Raw genomic sequence first — 13395 nt, forward strand, 5'->3', positions numbered from 1 at the left:
CGCCAGACCACCACTTAAGGCCCTCACCTCTGCTGGACTACTGCCAGACGTCGTTGCTCCGCCGAACCATCACTTAAGGCCCTCGCCTCCACCGGACCACCGCCTGATGCCATTGCTCCACCGGACATCACCTGAGGCCCGGACTTTTGTCGGACCACATCTAAGGCCCGGACTTCCACTGGACCACTACGTGAGGCCCAGACTTCCATCGTACCACCACTTGAGACTCTATGCTCCACCAGACCACTACTTGAAGCTCGGACTTCCATCGGGCTGTCACTTGAGGCCCCGAGCTCCACCAGGCCATCACGTGACGCCCGGAGTTCTACCGAAGTACCATCCTTATACTACGGTCTTTCAGACTCCTATCTCCTGCCAACTACGATCCTCCCGACCTCCATCGCCTACTATGGTCACTCCGATCTCCATCACCAGACAATGGTCTTTCAGACCCTAGTCTCCTGCCAACTACGGTCTTCCAGACTCCTATCTCCTGCCGACTACGGTCCTTCCGACCTACATCTCCAGACAATGATCTTCCTGACCCCAATCTCCTACCAACTACGGTCTTTTAGACCCTCGTCTCGTGCCAACTACGGCCTTTCCAATCAAACAAACATGTATATTATTATAACTCTCACTATGTAATGCGCTCTATATGATGTACATTTGTACCATCATGCCAATGTCTTCTCCCAAGGAAGGACCTCATTTGTAATCGAATACAAATACTAGTGGATTTATTCAAACTGGGCCAGGCCCGGTGGTTTTTCCCCCCTTTCAGGGGTTTCCACGTAAAAACTCTGATGTCTCTTATAAATGCAACACCCTCTCTCTTATTTGATTGTGTGCTGGATCTTCGTATAATGCTAAGACGTTAAACTGTATATTTTCTCTATCGCCGCGAATACTCCAGGACGCAACAATCATATTTAAAAACTTCGAGATCATAATTGAAGGGCTAAACAATCTTCAAATCATGCATATTTATAATCAAATTGAGATTCTCAAAGGATGAATCTAATGAGTTTAATATGATTCAATTATGAAATCATTACAACACTCGAATGTTGAATAAATGATCTATGATCAAAATATTTAATATTAATTGCTTGATGGAGTGTTATAAATTTTTAGCTTGATTTTTCAAATTGTCAATCTTCGAAAATATATAATAAACTCATATTTTCTAACATTAAATGGATCTAGACTTGAGATTGCAAATCTACTCAATTCTTGATGCTGACAGTCATTATCAATCACTACTATCATCATTTGACTATCACTATTTCATTATCATACATCCATCTATTATATTGTATTCAGCATAATCTGATTATTATCATCCGACCATCATTTCTCTAACTTATATTATCAGTCTAGCATCATCATCCTCCACTTCTCCCACAATTTTAACAATAATTATAGGAGATTAAGAGCAAATGCTTCCAATTATGTAATTTCATCTTCACTAATCATAGTGAAAAGCGAGCTTCTATAAATTATCGTACACAATGAATTATTTTATTAGGTTGTGCACTGAGCTTCTATGACTCCTACATTCTTATTTTTATTTGTGTCTTCTTGATCTTCATGTTTAACAAAAACATAAAAATCCCTCCATATCATGACTAATTTTCTAGCCCGCAATAATTTTAAAATTTTATTAACCTACAAATTTAATTACTCACTTGCACATCAAAGCATAGATAAAATTTTAGCCAAATAAAAATTATAGTTACGACCTCAAACATAAAACAGTGATAAAACTCTCCAAAAAAAATCTAAATTTCATAGATAATTTGAAAATATTTACATAAAGCCCCTGTTTAGAGCTTTTTTTTTTTTTTGGGAAATCCTGTTTAGAGCTTAGATATAAATTTTTTTTAAAAATCTATGATAAAAAATATTAAAACTTACAAAATTATCAGTGCCTTTCAAACAAAATTTAAAATGAGAGTGAAAATGAGTTTAAAAACTTTGATTCAAATTTGAAAATTACAAATTAATCCAATTAAAAATCTGAAAAAAAAAAACTCAATATTTTTTATAACTTGCAAAAGAATGGACCACAAAGAATCCAAACCTGCTAATGATTCTCTTAAAAATAAACTAAAAATATGAACTGATATTACAAATCGTCCCCACCACAAAAAAAATAAAATTACAGATCTCTCCGTCGGCAGTCATTTGTCCATCCGCCACGTGGAAAACCATCGCCTTATCCGCACCGTCGCCGTCACACAAATGCCGCATTTATTATATTTAAATTATCTCACTGTCAGCATGAAGTTATCCTGACCGTTCAATAGTGACGCGTGCTTGCGTCGTACGGTCGTGATGGTGATGTCATGGCGGAGAACCTCTACGGTCCTGCCACTCGACGGTGACCATAACTATGCTTCACCGCAGTACGGACCGGCATCTGGATTAGCCGACAAAACCGGCAGAGCGGTTGGTGGCGCGAACACCTTACGGCGGTTTCCAGTGCTTGCCACGTAAGCAATTAATGATGACAGCTTAGCTTCGTTGCCGATGTCCAGCACGACGTGACGGCATGGTCCAATAATGCCATAAAAACGCGCGAATAAAGCGTGAAAATAAAATTCATCTCACGTTTCTTTGTTTCATGTGATTTCGATATCCCGTATTTAAGCCAGATTTGTTTAAGGCTTCCTGGTACAGTTTAAGCCACTAATTTTTTTCTATTCCCAAAAATATTTTATTCTTAAAAAATAATTTAAAAATTACTTCAAATAAAAAAAAAACTTTGAAATAAATTTTTTATTACTTCATAAAATATTTTTTATATACAATTATTTTTTTAATAAAAAACCTCAAAACTATTTTAAGAAGTACTAAGAAAATCGTCCCAAACAAGATTAATTATTTTGTGTTAACGTCTAACGTCATTCAGAGACCAACCAGAATGCGTCACATCATCCTAGTGCTCGGTACCATTGCTCAGCTCGGCACCGTGGCTCAGTACCGTTGACGTGAAGCATTTTGGTTGATCTTTGGACGCCGTACTGCCCTGTCTCCGTATAGAATAATTTCTCCCCAAAATAAAGCCTAAGATTATATGAAAATCTATATAAAAGTATAATAACACGTTAATGAACAAGAGTGAGCTTAGGTGTGTTTAGTTGAAATATGTTCGTTGGATCTAATGTTATGGAGAAAAAATAAACCATCTAAGAAATTGAGGGCAATTTAAGTTGTGATTAACTTATTAAGAGCGGCTTCATAATTCATTAGGGGTATCAAAATGAGTTAACGAGATTAACTTAGGACTGATCCTAAATTAACCCAACCCGATTACGATCAATATGAACATGACCCATTTAATAAATAGATCAAAAGATAAACTTGCTTGCAACCCAAATCATGCCCAATAACTCATTTTAATTTAAAAAATATTTTAACTTTTCAACAATAAATTTTAGGTTAATAGAATAAACATAAGAATACTATACCAATAAATAAAAATATTTTAAAAAAAAATATTAAATGAGTAATTTTTGAGTTGATATCGGGTTAGTGAGTCAAGCAGAACATGCCCATTTAATACCTATATTCAACCCGTTTAATAAACGGTTCAACATGAACGGTCACATCATTTATTAACACCCCTACAATTAAAAAAGACTGCATAGCTAATCATAATGTGTATCTTGTACTCTAAGTATGGGTTGGGTGCTAAGATTGAAGGTGAGTATCGATTATGAGTTCATATAGCGAGAACTCCAAAACTTTTTAGTACAAAAACATCTCTAATCATGGGCGGATCCCCATTTAGTTGAGGGGCAAATGCCCCCCCTCAAAAAAAATTTTTTTTTTTTAATTTTAGTGAGATATTTTGAAATATTTTGAATATTTTGGGTATTTGCCCCCTCTCAAAAAAATTTTTTTGCCTTTATTTAATCAATCCTAAGCATCTTTGTCCATCCCCCACAAAAAAAATTCTTTTGCCCACCCTGAAAAAAGAAGCTGGATCCGCCCGTCTCTAATTTATGAAATTTTTATATAAAGAAAATATTTTAGAAAGAAATAAAAAAAAATTATCATAAATGAAGCCTAAGATTTTATTTATGACATCTTTCTTAATAATTTTGAAATCAAACTTTTTATTATAAAAATTTTTAGTTAAAAAAAAGTTTATAAAAAAATTATTTTATAAAGTAGTAAGAAAGTCATCCCAAGCAAAGTCTAAGTGTATATTAATTTCACATTTCTATTATCTATTTTGAGAATAGAAAATGATGATAAAATAAAAAATCCCAACAAACCTAATTTGGCCAGTTGGCCTTTGGCCTAAGAGCCTAGCTCATCTTGAGTATTAGCTCCATACCTGCAAATCCTAGAACTTTTGGGACATGTTGGAAATGTCAATCTCATGCTTTGTTTGGGACGGCTTTCTTACTGCTTCTTAAAGTAACTTTTTAATAAAAAATTAAAAATTTTATACTAAAAAACTACTTTGCACAGCAATAATAAAGCCGTTCCAAACAAAACCTCAATGCTTATAAATGTGCAGGAAGTTCGATTCCATGGCTTGAATTAGCCCGACATTACTCTAAGAACCACCAACTCTTGCGCTAGGTTTCTTAGTTCCATATGACTAACTCATTCATGGGTTAAACTAGGGGTGTAAGTGAACCGAGCCTGTTCATAAATCAGCTCGAATAAATATTAATATTTTTTAAATAATTTTATTTTATTTATTAAATTTAAATATTTAAAAAATTATAATAATAACAACATAATTTTTATTTAAATGTTAAACCTTTCTTTTTTTTTTTCTAAATTTTGAATAAGTTTTAAAAATCCCGCCTAAATTTTAAAATTTCCCCCATGTCTCGCAACCCGACTCAAGCTTATTTACAGTAGGACGAGCTCAAGTTCGAGCTTGCCTGTCGAGATCGACTCGACCTCGAGCTCATTTACAGTGGGACGAGCTCGAGTTCGAGCTTGCTTTCCAATTGATGAGACGAGCTCGACAAGGCCTAAACTCAACTCGTTTACACCCATAGATTAAACTGGTCCATAATTGACCCATGGTCAACCTAATATACTCAGTCATGACCAATTAAGCCCTCCTATGGTTTAATCATAGTCAACCCAATCTCACTGGAACTTAAGTTACCTGATGAATCCAAAGAATAGTAAGGGGGTAAACCATCTACTAAAGCATTTCAATAACCCAAAAAAAAAAGTTAATAATAACCAGCCTGCAGGTCATTGCATTATTTCAGAAAGAAAGTGATTTACAAAAATACATGTTCAAGGAATTATTGGATGAATCATTCAGCAGGGAAACCAAGGAACTTATTTATTAGCTTTGCAACAGGCAAGCCATCTCCAGATTGAAAAGGAAGAAGTGAATCCAAATCCATGGTTTGAATGGTCTGACCTAGTGTTTGAGGACTGGCACAGAATAGATGTTTCCTCTCTGCAAGCTCTTCTGCCAGTTCACTCTGATGGTTGTCCATGAGATCCTCATTCACAACTACAATCAATGGCTTTCTCAATCGCAGGGTCTCAAATATGCTTCCAGATCCTGCATTGTAAACCAGCATTGTCAAGCTCGAATTGTTGATGCCTGATAACCGATCTCATAACGATGAACCATGTAACGAAGAGAAATGAATAAAAATTTATTACAAAAAATACTAGAAAGATGCTTTAAGAAGCATGCTTACTTTGAGATGGACTTCTTACTGCTTCTTAAAGCAGCTTTTTAGTACAAAAATTAAATTTTTATACTATAAAGCTGCTTTAAGAAGCAGAAAGAAAGTTGTCCCAAACGAAGCCTTAGTCTCATCAAGAAAGTTTTCATTCACATGATACAAACTTATTGTTTGTTCGTGAGATGTGTGCTGATCCCTTAATATGAGCTTCGCTTAGGGTGCTTGTGCAACCAAAGATGTGCATAAGTTTGGATCTTTCCGTTTTGTTTGAAGTTCATTCACGTAAATTCAGAATCATATGAATTCTAATTTAAGCAAACTTATAGTCAAACTGAACGTCTCAAAGAGACGAACCTAACGACACCAAAATTAGTCTAACCCGAGCCCAAATGGGTCCAAATTGGGGAACCGAACCACATTTGGAAGGAACAAAGCATTATTTGGATGACAAAATGATATTCAAATATGTCATGCTTATAGCCAAATCTAGCGGCTCAGCGAGACGAATCCAAAGAGACCAAGATCGCTGAATTCCGGCATCATTAATTGCACATCATTAAAGCAATTAAACAGTTGAAAAAATCTCTATAATCGAGGGAATTAATATGAGCCATCCGATGTCACTCATCCTATCCCCATATGTTTACAAATCCAACAAGGGAAAAGAGCAAAAAGTATTTGACTTGAATCATGTCAGCGTGCAATTGTAAAATTATCAATATCGTTCATAGTAACGTGAAATCTCAAATTCAGAAGAGACTAAATAGGGAATCAATAGCACCTTAAAGAGACAATAAAAGAGCACTGAAACAACTCAGACAGTCAATAAGGCTAAATTATAACGCAGATCTAGAAACAGGAAAGGGTACAATCTACAACGTTAGCCATGTAATCATGTACCTGCATGGCTGATAATAAGGGATGCAGACCTCATATAATCAGCAATACTGGGTGAGAAAGTAAAATAATCCACAACAAGAGACTCATCTTCTCCACAAGACTGCATTGTAGACTGTATGATAGTATTAAAGAGCACAATTACTCTACTGGAGCGAAAGGAAAACAAACATAATGGTTATGTATTTTTAGTAAACAATATGAAGTTTGTCAAAGTAGGTAATACTAATCTATAGCTTGATTTTTCAAACAGAATTAGAAGCTTAAAATGCTTTCTGAAACATCATTGACAAAGAAGGATAACGAAGAGAGAATATAGCAAATCAAAGAAATGGGTGCGGCATAGTAGCAAATTACAATATGTATGGATACTTCAATAACTCTTTTCTATAGAAAGCACAGCTCTCTCAGCAGAAAGAATTAAATTAACCATCTAGAGTGAAGACATGCCCACAGGCCTGGAAGACAAAAATCTTTAGATTCTCTGTTGTTGCTATTTATATTTTATTTTATATGTTTTGCGATGGATTTCTTGAGGGATTGATATTAAGCTATGATAAAAAATCGAATGAAGCAACAAATAATCAATTACCATCATAGAAGAATCATTATCATGAACCTTACCAAAACAATTTGGGTACAGAAGTCCCAGTTGTTCTTGCCATTTTTTCATGTGAGGATTTGAAAGTGGTATGAACTCTAATTTACATAGATTTTTTCTAACAAAAACTCTAGCCAGGGACCCATGCAACCTTTTACCTTCAATTCTTCCATAATAATAGCATCTCCATCAAATGTGGTGCATTTTTTTGTCATTTACTATGCATGCACAAATCATCTAATTCTACATATGATCTTTATTAGGTACAACCCCATCACTAAATCAAATCTCATGTTATCCTTCCTAATGTTATTATAAATTCCTTATAAAATTCTCATTTCTACCAAGTTTTGATCGTTTTTTGGTGCCCTATTTATTGTCTATCAATTGATCAATACAATTTATCCGATGTGTTACTATTTTCCTTCTAATGGAACTCTTCATCAGCAAAATACAAGAAAAAACAGTGGCCTATTGGGAGGAAGAAGTAAAGAACCTTTCTTGGGATGTAAGATCCACGCCCCATTTGTATAAGAAGATTGGTATAACCCCTCTTCTTTAGTTCATTCCTCACATGCCGAGAGTCCACAGACTTGACAAGAGCATCAAAGCAAGTAGTCCCAACCGTTACAAACACCACCTTCTTTTCCTTCTCACGATCCACAGCCCCACTAGTCATCATCCAGGAAGTATCACTTCTCTATCTCAGCTCCAAACCTTTTTTTCAGTTCACATTATAAATTTATAATTTAAATGATCTAAGAGTTTGACGATACCCCTAGAAATTAGACATGCAAGAAGATTTTATAACGAATACAGAGATGCATGTAATTTGCACAAAAGATATCAAAAATGGTATTTATTTGTTACAACATGTCAAACTTAAATTATTTTAATCTATTTCCAATTATCATTTCTAGAAGTTTTCTATAAAACTATAGTAAATAAGTATCAACAATAAAAATAATAATAATTTCATTACCAAGACATAACCATGATCTGAAAGTTTACGTGAGCTTCACCATTGAGCATCCTCACCCTACTGATGAGTAAAGTAAAAAAATTGAATTCTTGAATCCAGATCAAAGAAAAACAGTTTTGTCACAGAAAAATCAATACAAGGAATAGATCATGCAGGTATAAAATATACAAAGAATCATGCGAATAGTAAAAGTTAATCCCAATTTTGAATAGTGATCCTAATGTGATTTTTCCTAGAATCTTATCTAGAGCTCTATTTGCATCTAGAAATCTCCATGTAACTTATATATACCCATGTGATCATTCTGGAACTGGAATGACAAGTAAAGCTATTTGAACATAAAAATTCCTCTGAATATCACCTTTATTTCTTTTTTTTTTTCACTCTTTTTCATTTCTTATCATCTGTTATCTGAATTCTTTTTATTTTTTTCAATTATTTTTTCAATAAAAGAAACTTATTCTTTAAGTTTTTTTTTTAATTTTGGATGTTGTTTTGTTTTCTAATGTATATTTAATTTCAATGTAATTATAAGATAAAAAAAAACTTTTTTTGTTTTAATTCTGATTAAAAGTTTTGATACATGAGAGATTTAAGGAAATTAAAACTTTCTCACATATATTTTTGGATTTTTTAAGTAAATTTCGCATTTTAAACATATTCTCATTAATTTTTAGCATGCTACATCTCCAACCGAACTCCATGCGTCGGCGAACTTCTCCAATCGAACGGAGAAAGGGTGCAATTCTCTCACTCTTGAATTGGCGTAACACTGTTCACAAAGGCATTTTTGAGACAGTGGAGGAGATAAAGGCTAGAGCTTGTGGTTGAGATAGAATATTCACCAAGAAATAGAGTTCGGTTGGAGATGAATTACTGCATTTTGAAATATTACTGTATTTTGGAGTGGAAAATGAGTTTTTCGGTTGGAGATCATCTAACAGGGTGCGTTAACACCCAAAAAAACAAAAATTGGCTGCTTTAAACGACTCTTAGATGGGAAAATAGAGTAATAACCGAAAAAATCCTTCCGTTCGGCGGATTTACGGGATTTGGCCGAAGAAGCGCGCAAAAGGGAGAAAGTTACCTGCACAGCGAGCGAGCTCCTGTCGTTGCTTCCGATCAAAATGTCGTAACTTACGATCCAGAAGTCGAACAGCGACGAAGGAGCCGAAGAACGGACTCGTGCAAAACTCTACACCTCATGCGAAGGAATGGAGCCGAACAGCAACGACGAAATACAAAAGGGAAAAGCAAACCCTAGACGATGTTATTGTTGGTTAACTTAATTAATATAATTAAAAATATTAATAATTATGTAAAACTAATTAAATAATACTTAAATTATTAGTTAAATACTTAGTTATTTCAAAATAATTAGTAGATTAAATATAATTTCAAATATAAATGATTATATAACATTATAAATTATAATTAGGGGTGTCAATTTCGGGTCACAGGTCAGGTTTGGGTCGAACCTGAAACTAACCTGACACTATTCGGGTTTGGGTCAACCTAACCCGTTTTTGCAAACGGGTCGATTTTCTCGATCCGAACCCAACCCGCTTCGAGCTCGGGTCAACCCGACCCGACCCGAATAGTGCCTTTCATATTCTCTTTTCGCCGTTGATGTTGGGCTTCGTTGCTTCGCAAGAGGTGTAGAGAACTAGAGATTCCATGCATCTCTTCTTCAGCTCCTTGGTGGCTGATCGACATCACTCCTTTGACGATTTTCCCTTCTTATCGGAACGAAAGTTACAACATTTTGATCGGAAGCAACGACGGGAGTACGCTCGTTGTTGTTCGACTTCGTTGACGTTCGACTTCACTCGTTGTTGTTCGGCTCCTTCGTGGCTATTCGACATCGCTCCTTTGCCGATTTTCCCTTCCCATCGGATCGGAAGTTACAACATTTTGATCGAAAGCAACAACGGGAGTTCGTTCGTTGCTGTGCGGCTTCGTTGTTGTTTGACTTTGCTCGTTGGTCGTTGTTATTCGGCTCCTTCGTGGTTGTTCGACATCACTCCTTTGACGATTTTCCCTCCCATAGGATCGGAAATTACAACATTTTGATCCGAAGCAGCAATGGGTGTTCGCTCGTTGCTGTTCAGGTCATTCCGAGTCATTTCCGATTTTCCAGGTCAACCCAAACTCGACCCGATTTTGCAAACCGGTCGGTTTTCTGGACCCAAACCCGTCCCGTTTCGGGTTTGGGTCGAGTCCAATATTGACACCCCTAATAATAATTAAATAATTAATTAGTATTAAAATATTAATTAGTATATTCAAAATTTTGATGTATTTTATTTGAACTTTTGTTATTGTACTTTAATCATCTATGAAATAAATTTCAAATGTGTTAATCACCTTAAATCCTGAATTGAATTGCCAAATAGTCACACTAAATTTATCAAGATTTATCTTGAATGTTACCAACAATTTTCAAGATTTAACACCCGTAAAATTTAATAAATCCGAATTTAGAGGATTTACGAAATCCTGCTTGTATTAAATATTTGGTGCATCCAAACATCCCTTACAAATATTTGGAACTAGTTTGATATCAAGAGGTGGCAATTAAGAGATTTGACTGAAAAACCGCGCAAAAGGGAGAAAGATAGTTACCTTCACAGGGAGCGAGCTCCCATATAGCAGGAAGTAATAATAATGGGTATAAATTGTATATATATTATAATGGGTACAAAAGATGCCCTTTTTAAATAGATTGCTAGTTTTATGTTGAATCGTTCTCCATTGAGATGAGGGGACTATAGACAATGAAAGCTAGTATAATCTTAATGTTGATTTTAGGAATTGGTGTTGATGTTGATGACGTGTATTAGTCTTGTTAGTTATAATATGCATCAATGTTGTGAATAATGATAGGTGATAAAGTTGGTAGGTTTTTTTTCTCTTTATGTCAATAAATTGTATCAACTTTGGCGAGTATTGACAATATGCATCAGCTTTATAGGCGATGATGTGCGTCAACATTGTTAGCGATGATAAAGGATGAAATTAGTAGGCATCAATATTAATGTGAACGATGTGCATTAGGTTTATATATGATAATATGCATTAGCATTAATGGAGATAAAATTAACGAGAGAAAATAGTTAGTCGATGATGGTTGGGAGCTGTAGTCAAACAACAGCGTTCAAAAAGATTGTAGTCAAGCAATAATTGTCTGATGATCTTAGTGATCAAGTGATAGTGATCAAGATATATTACTCGGGTGATTATGGTTAGAGGATGAAAGTTGGATGATGGTGGGGTGATAATAGTTGTTGGTGATGGTCATCAATGTTAATCGCCAAGAGCTTTTCATAACTCCCAAATGTATGTTAAGCTCCAAGTTCAAGCCCCCATTTCATGTAAACAATGATATCGTATTTATAACTTTTTGAAAGTTTGACACTTTGATAATTTTAATTTAAAAGCTAAAACACTTTATCAAACAACTAGTGCTGATTTCTTTGATAAAAAAATATTCATTCAGCTATAAATATATTATAATGACCACGAAATTGAATGATATTGAGCTTGTTGAATTCCTTTCGACGAGGCATTCATTTGACTATTAGTGCCGGATTTTTTTATGGTGTTTAATCATTCAATTAATGGTCGATCTGAATTTATCAATTATGCTTTGATTGCTTGATTTTGTCTCATTCAAAGTCTGATAAGATCACTTTTGATGTTAATGAGTTCACCTCATCGAGACACTTAGTTTCACTATAAATTTGCTAAAATTGCAATTTATATGATTCTAAATTTAATTATGAAAGTTTCAAATTCAAATAATGCATTAATTTTTTAGCTTGATTAGAAAGATTTTTTGGTGATGTGCGCCAAAATATAAATATATTATATTTGAAATTTAGAAAACTACTTTTTTATATTTAACTGTAAATAACAAAAATTAATATAAAAACTAAAAATTAAAAGTTAAACCCAGGTAAGTTTTGGGACAAATTTCTTACTGCTTTGCTTTTCACATCAAAATCATAGCTTCTGTTTGGCCATTGCTTTTAAATTTTGTTTTGTGATAGGAAACTTCTTTTTAATGCATCTTTAAAAAAAGGATTTATTATTTGAGATTGCTGCAATTAATATTTTATGATGTTGGTATGAAGAAAACAACTTTGCTACTTTGATTATATAAAATAAATTTCAAATTTTTGGAAAAGTTGTGATAAAGCAGAAGCCAAATAAAATTATGGTCACTATCTAAAAAGCAGAACAATCATAAGGAACTATTTATGATGACTACAATATTTTATAAAGTTAGTTATGAAACTGTTATGGAAAAAACAGATTTGCTACTATGGTTGCAGAAAGCAGCATTCAACCACAAACATTATTAAAAGTAATGAGAAAGTAACAAGGAAATCTTGCCTTTGCCAAAGAGGTTGTGATATTGTCGATCATCATCATACACATGCATTTAAGGAAGTCGCACATTCACATGTGTGTTCAATTCACATTAAGTCAATATATTAATATTTAAACATATAATATATTTAATCTAGTCCACCCTTTCATTCCTAGCTCTAATTTAAATTAGCATATAAGAAAACAACTTACCATCCTAGAAATTTTTTAAAAACAATAAGAAAGTAATATGAAAACAATGATAAAATAAAATTATGATTGTTATCGAAAAAATAAAAGAATAAAAAAACTATCTCAAACAAATCTCAAAGCCTACTGAATATATAATGAACCTACCTTAAGCTAATGTTTCAAGCATGCCTACTTCCATTCTCAGTTATTGCCTCACAAGTCTAATGATGAAAAGAGCATTCAAAATGTTATTTATTTATTACAATATCTCAAATCAAACGCACAACATATAAAATATTACAGTTATTTCAATAAAATCTCATGACCACTTACATTATGAACATTTACACTTTCCATTGGAAGGTATGATTCTCAAATCTTAGACATCTATTAATCCACTTTGAATTCTAGGAGTAGCTTCCTCTAGACTATTATACTGGTAAAAAAAAAAAAAAATAGTAACCTCAACCCTAATCATCTAAGAATATGAATTTTATTAAAAATTATGCTGTGTGAACATTGAAAGTCATCCGGAGACCAATCATAATACACTACGTCACTCTTTTATTGTACCGTAGCTCGGTGTTGCTCAGTATCGAGCCGCTCGGTACCACGGCATCCAGACATAGAGTTGCATCCAACGTCCAGCGTCCACAATG

At 34.1% G+C, this 13395-nt stretch overlaps 2 protein-coding genes across 7 annotated transcripts in view; both read right to left on the minus strand.

Annotated features, from left to right (window-relative positions):
* Positions 1-5216: 5216 nt before the first annotated feature.
* LOC110099708 (UDP-N-acetylglucosamine transferase subunit ALG13 homolog) lies at positions 5217-9422 on the minus strand. 6 transcript variants are annotated; one of them, XM_028697290.1, is made up of 4 exons: positions 8171-8555; positions 7685-7859; positions 6591-6690; positions 5217-5560 (listed from the first exon to the last, which is right to left on the minus strand). In XM_028697290.1, the coding sequence occupies exons 1-4, from the start codon at positions 8218-8220 to the stop codon at positions 5304-5306; spliced, it is 582 nt and encodes a 193-aa protein (XP_028553123.1). In that variant the 5' UTR covers positions 8221-8555; the 3' UTR covers positions 5217-5303. The 6 variants fall into 6 exon arrangements, 1 of the variants encoding a protein (XP_028553123.1); XR_003701620.1 differs by lacking the exons at positions 5217-5560; positions 8171-8555 and adding an exon at positions 9258-9422 and having other exon boundaries at positions 6586-6690; XR_003701619.1 differs by lacking the exons at positions 5217-5560; positions 8171-8555 and adding an exon at positions 9258-9422 and having other exon boundaries at positions 6586-6690; positions 7685-7905.
* A 3560-nt stretch (positions 9423-12982) lies between these two features.
* The window catches only part of LOC110099731 (O-glucosyltransferase rumi-like), a gene marked incomplete in the record, with an annotated part of 6560 nt that continues 6147 nt past the window's right edge, over positions 12983-13395 (minus strand). The window contains 1 exon segment of the mRNA XM_020826988.2: positions 12983-13123.

This window comes from Dendrobium catenatum, unplaced genomic scaffold (assembly GCF_001605985.2).
Source record: "Dendrobium catenatum unplaced genomic scaffold, ASM160598v2 fragScaff_scaffold_908, whole genome shotgun sequence".
NCBI classification, from domain to species: Eukaryota; Viridiplantae; Streptophyta; class Magnoliopsida; order Asparagales; family Orchidaceae; genus Dendrobium; species Dendrobium catenatum.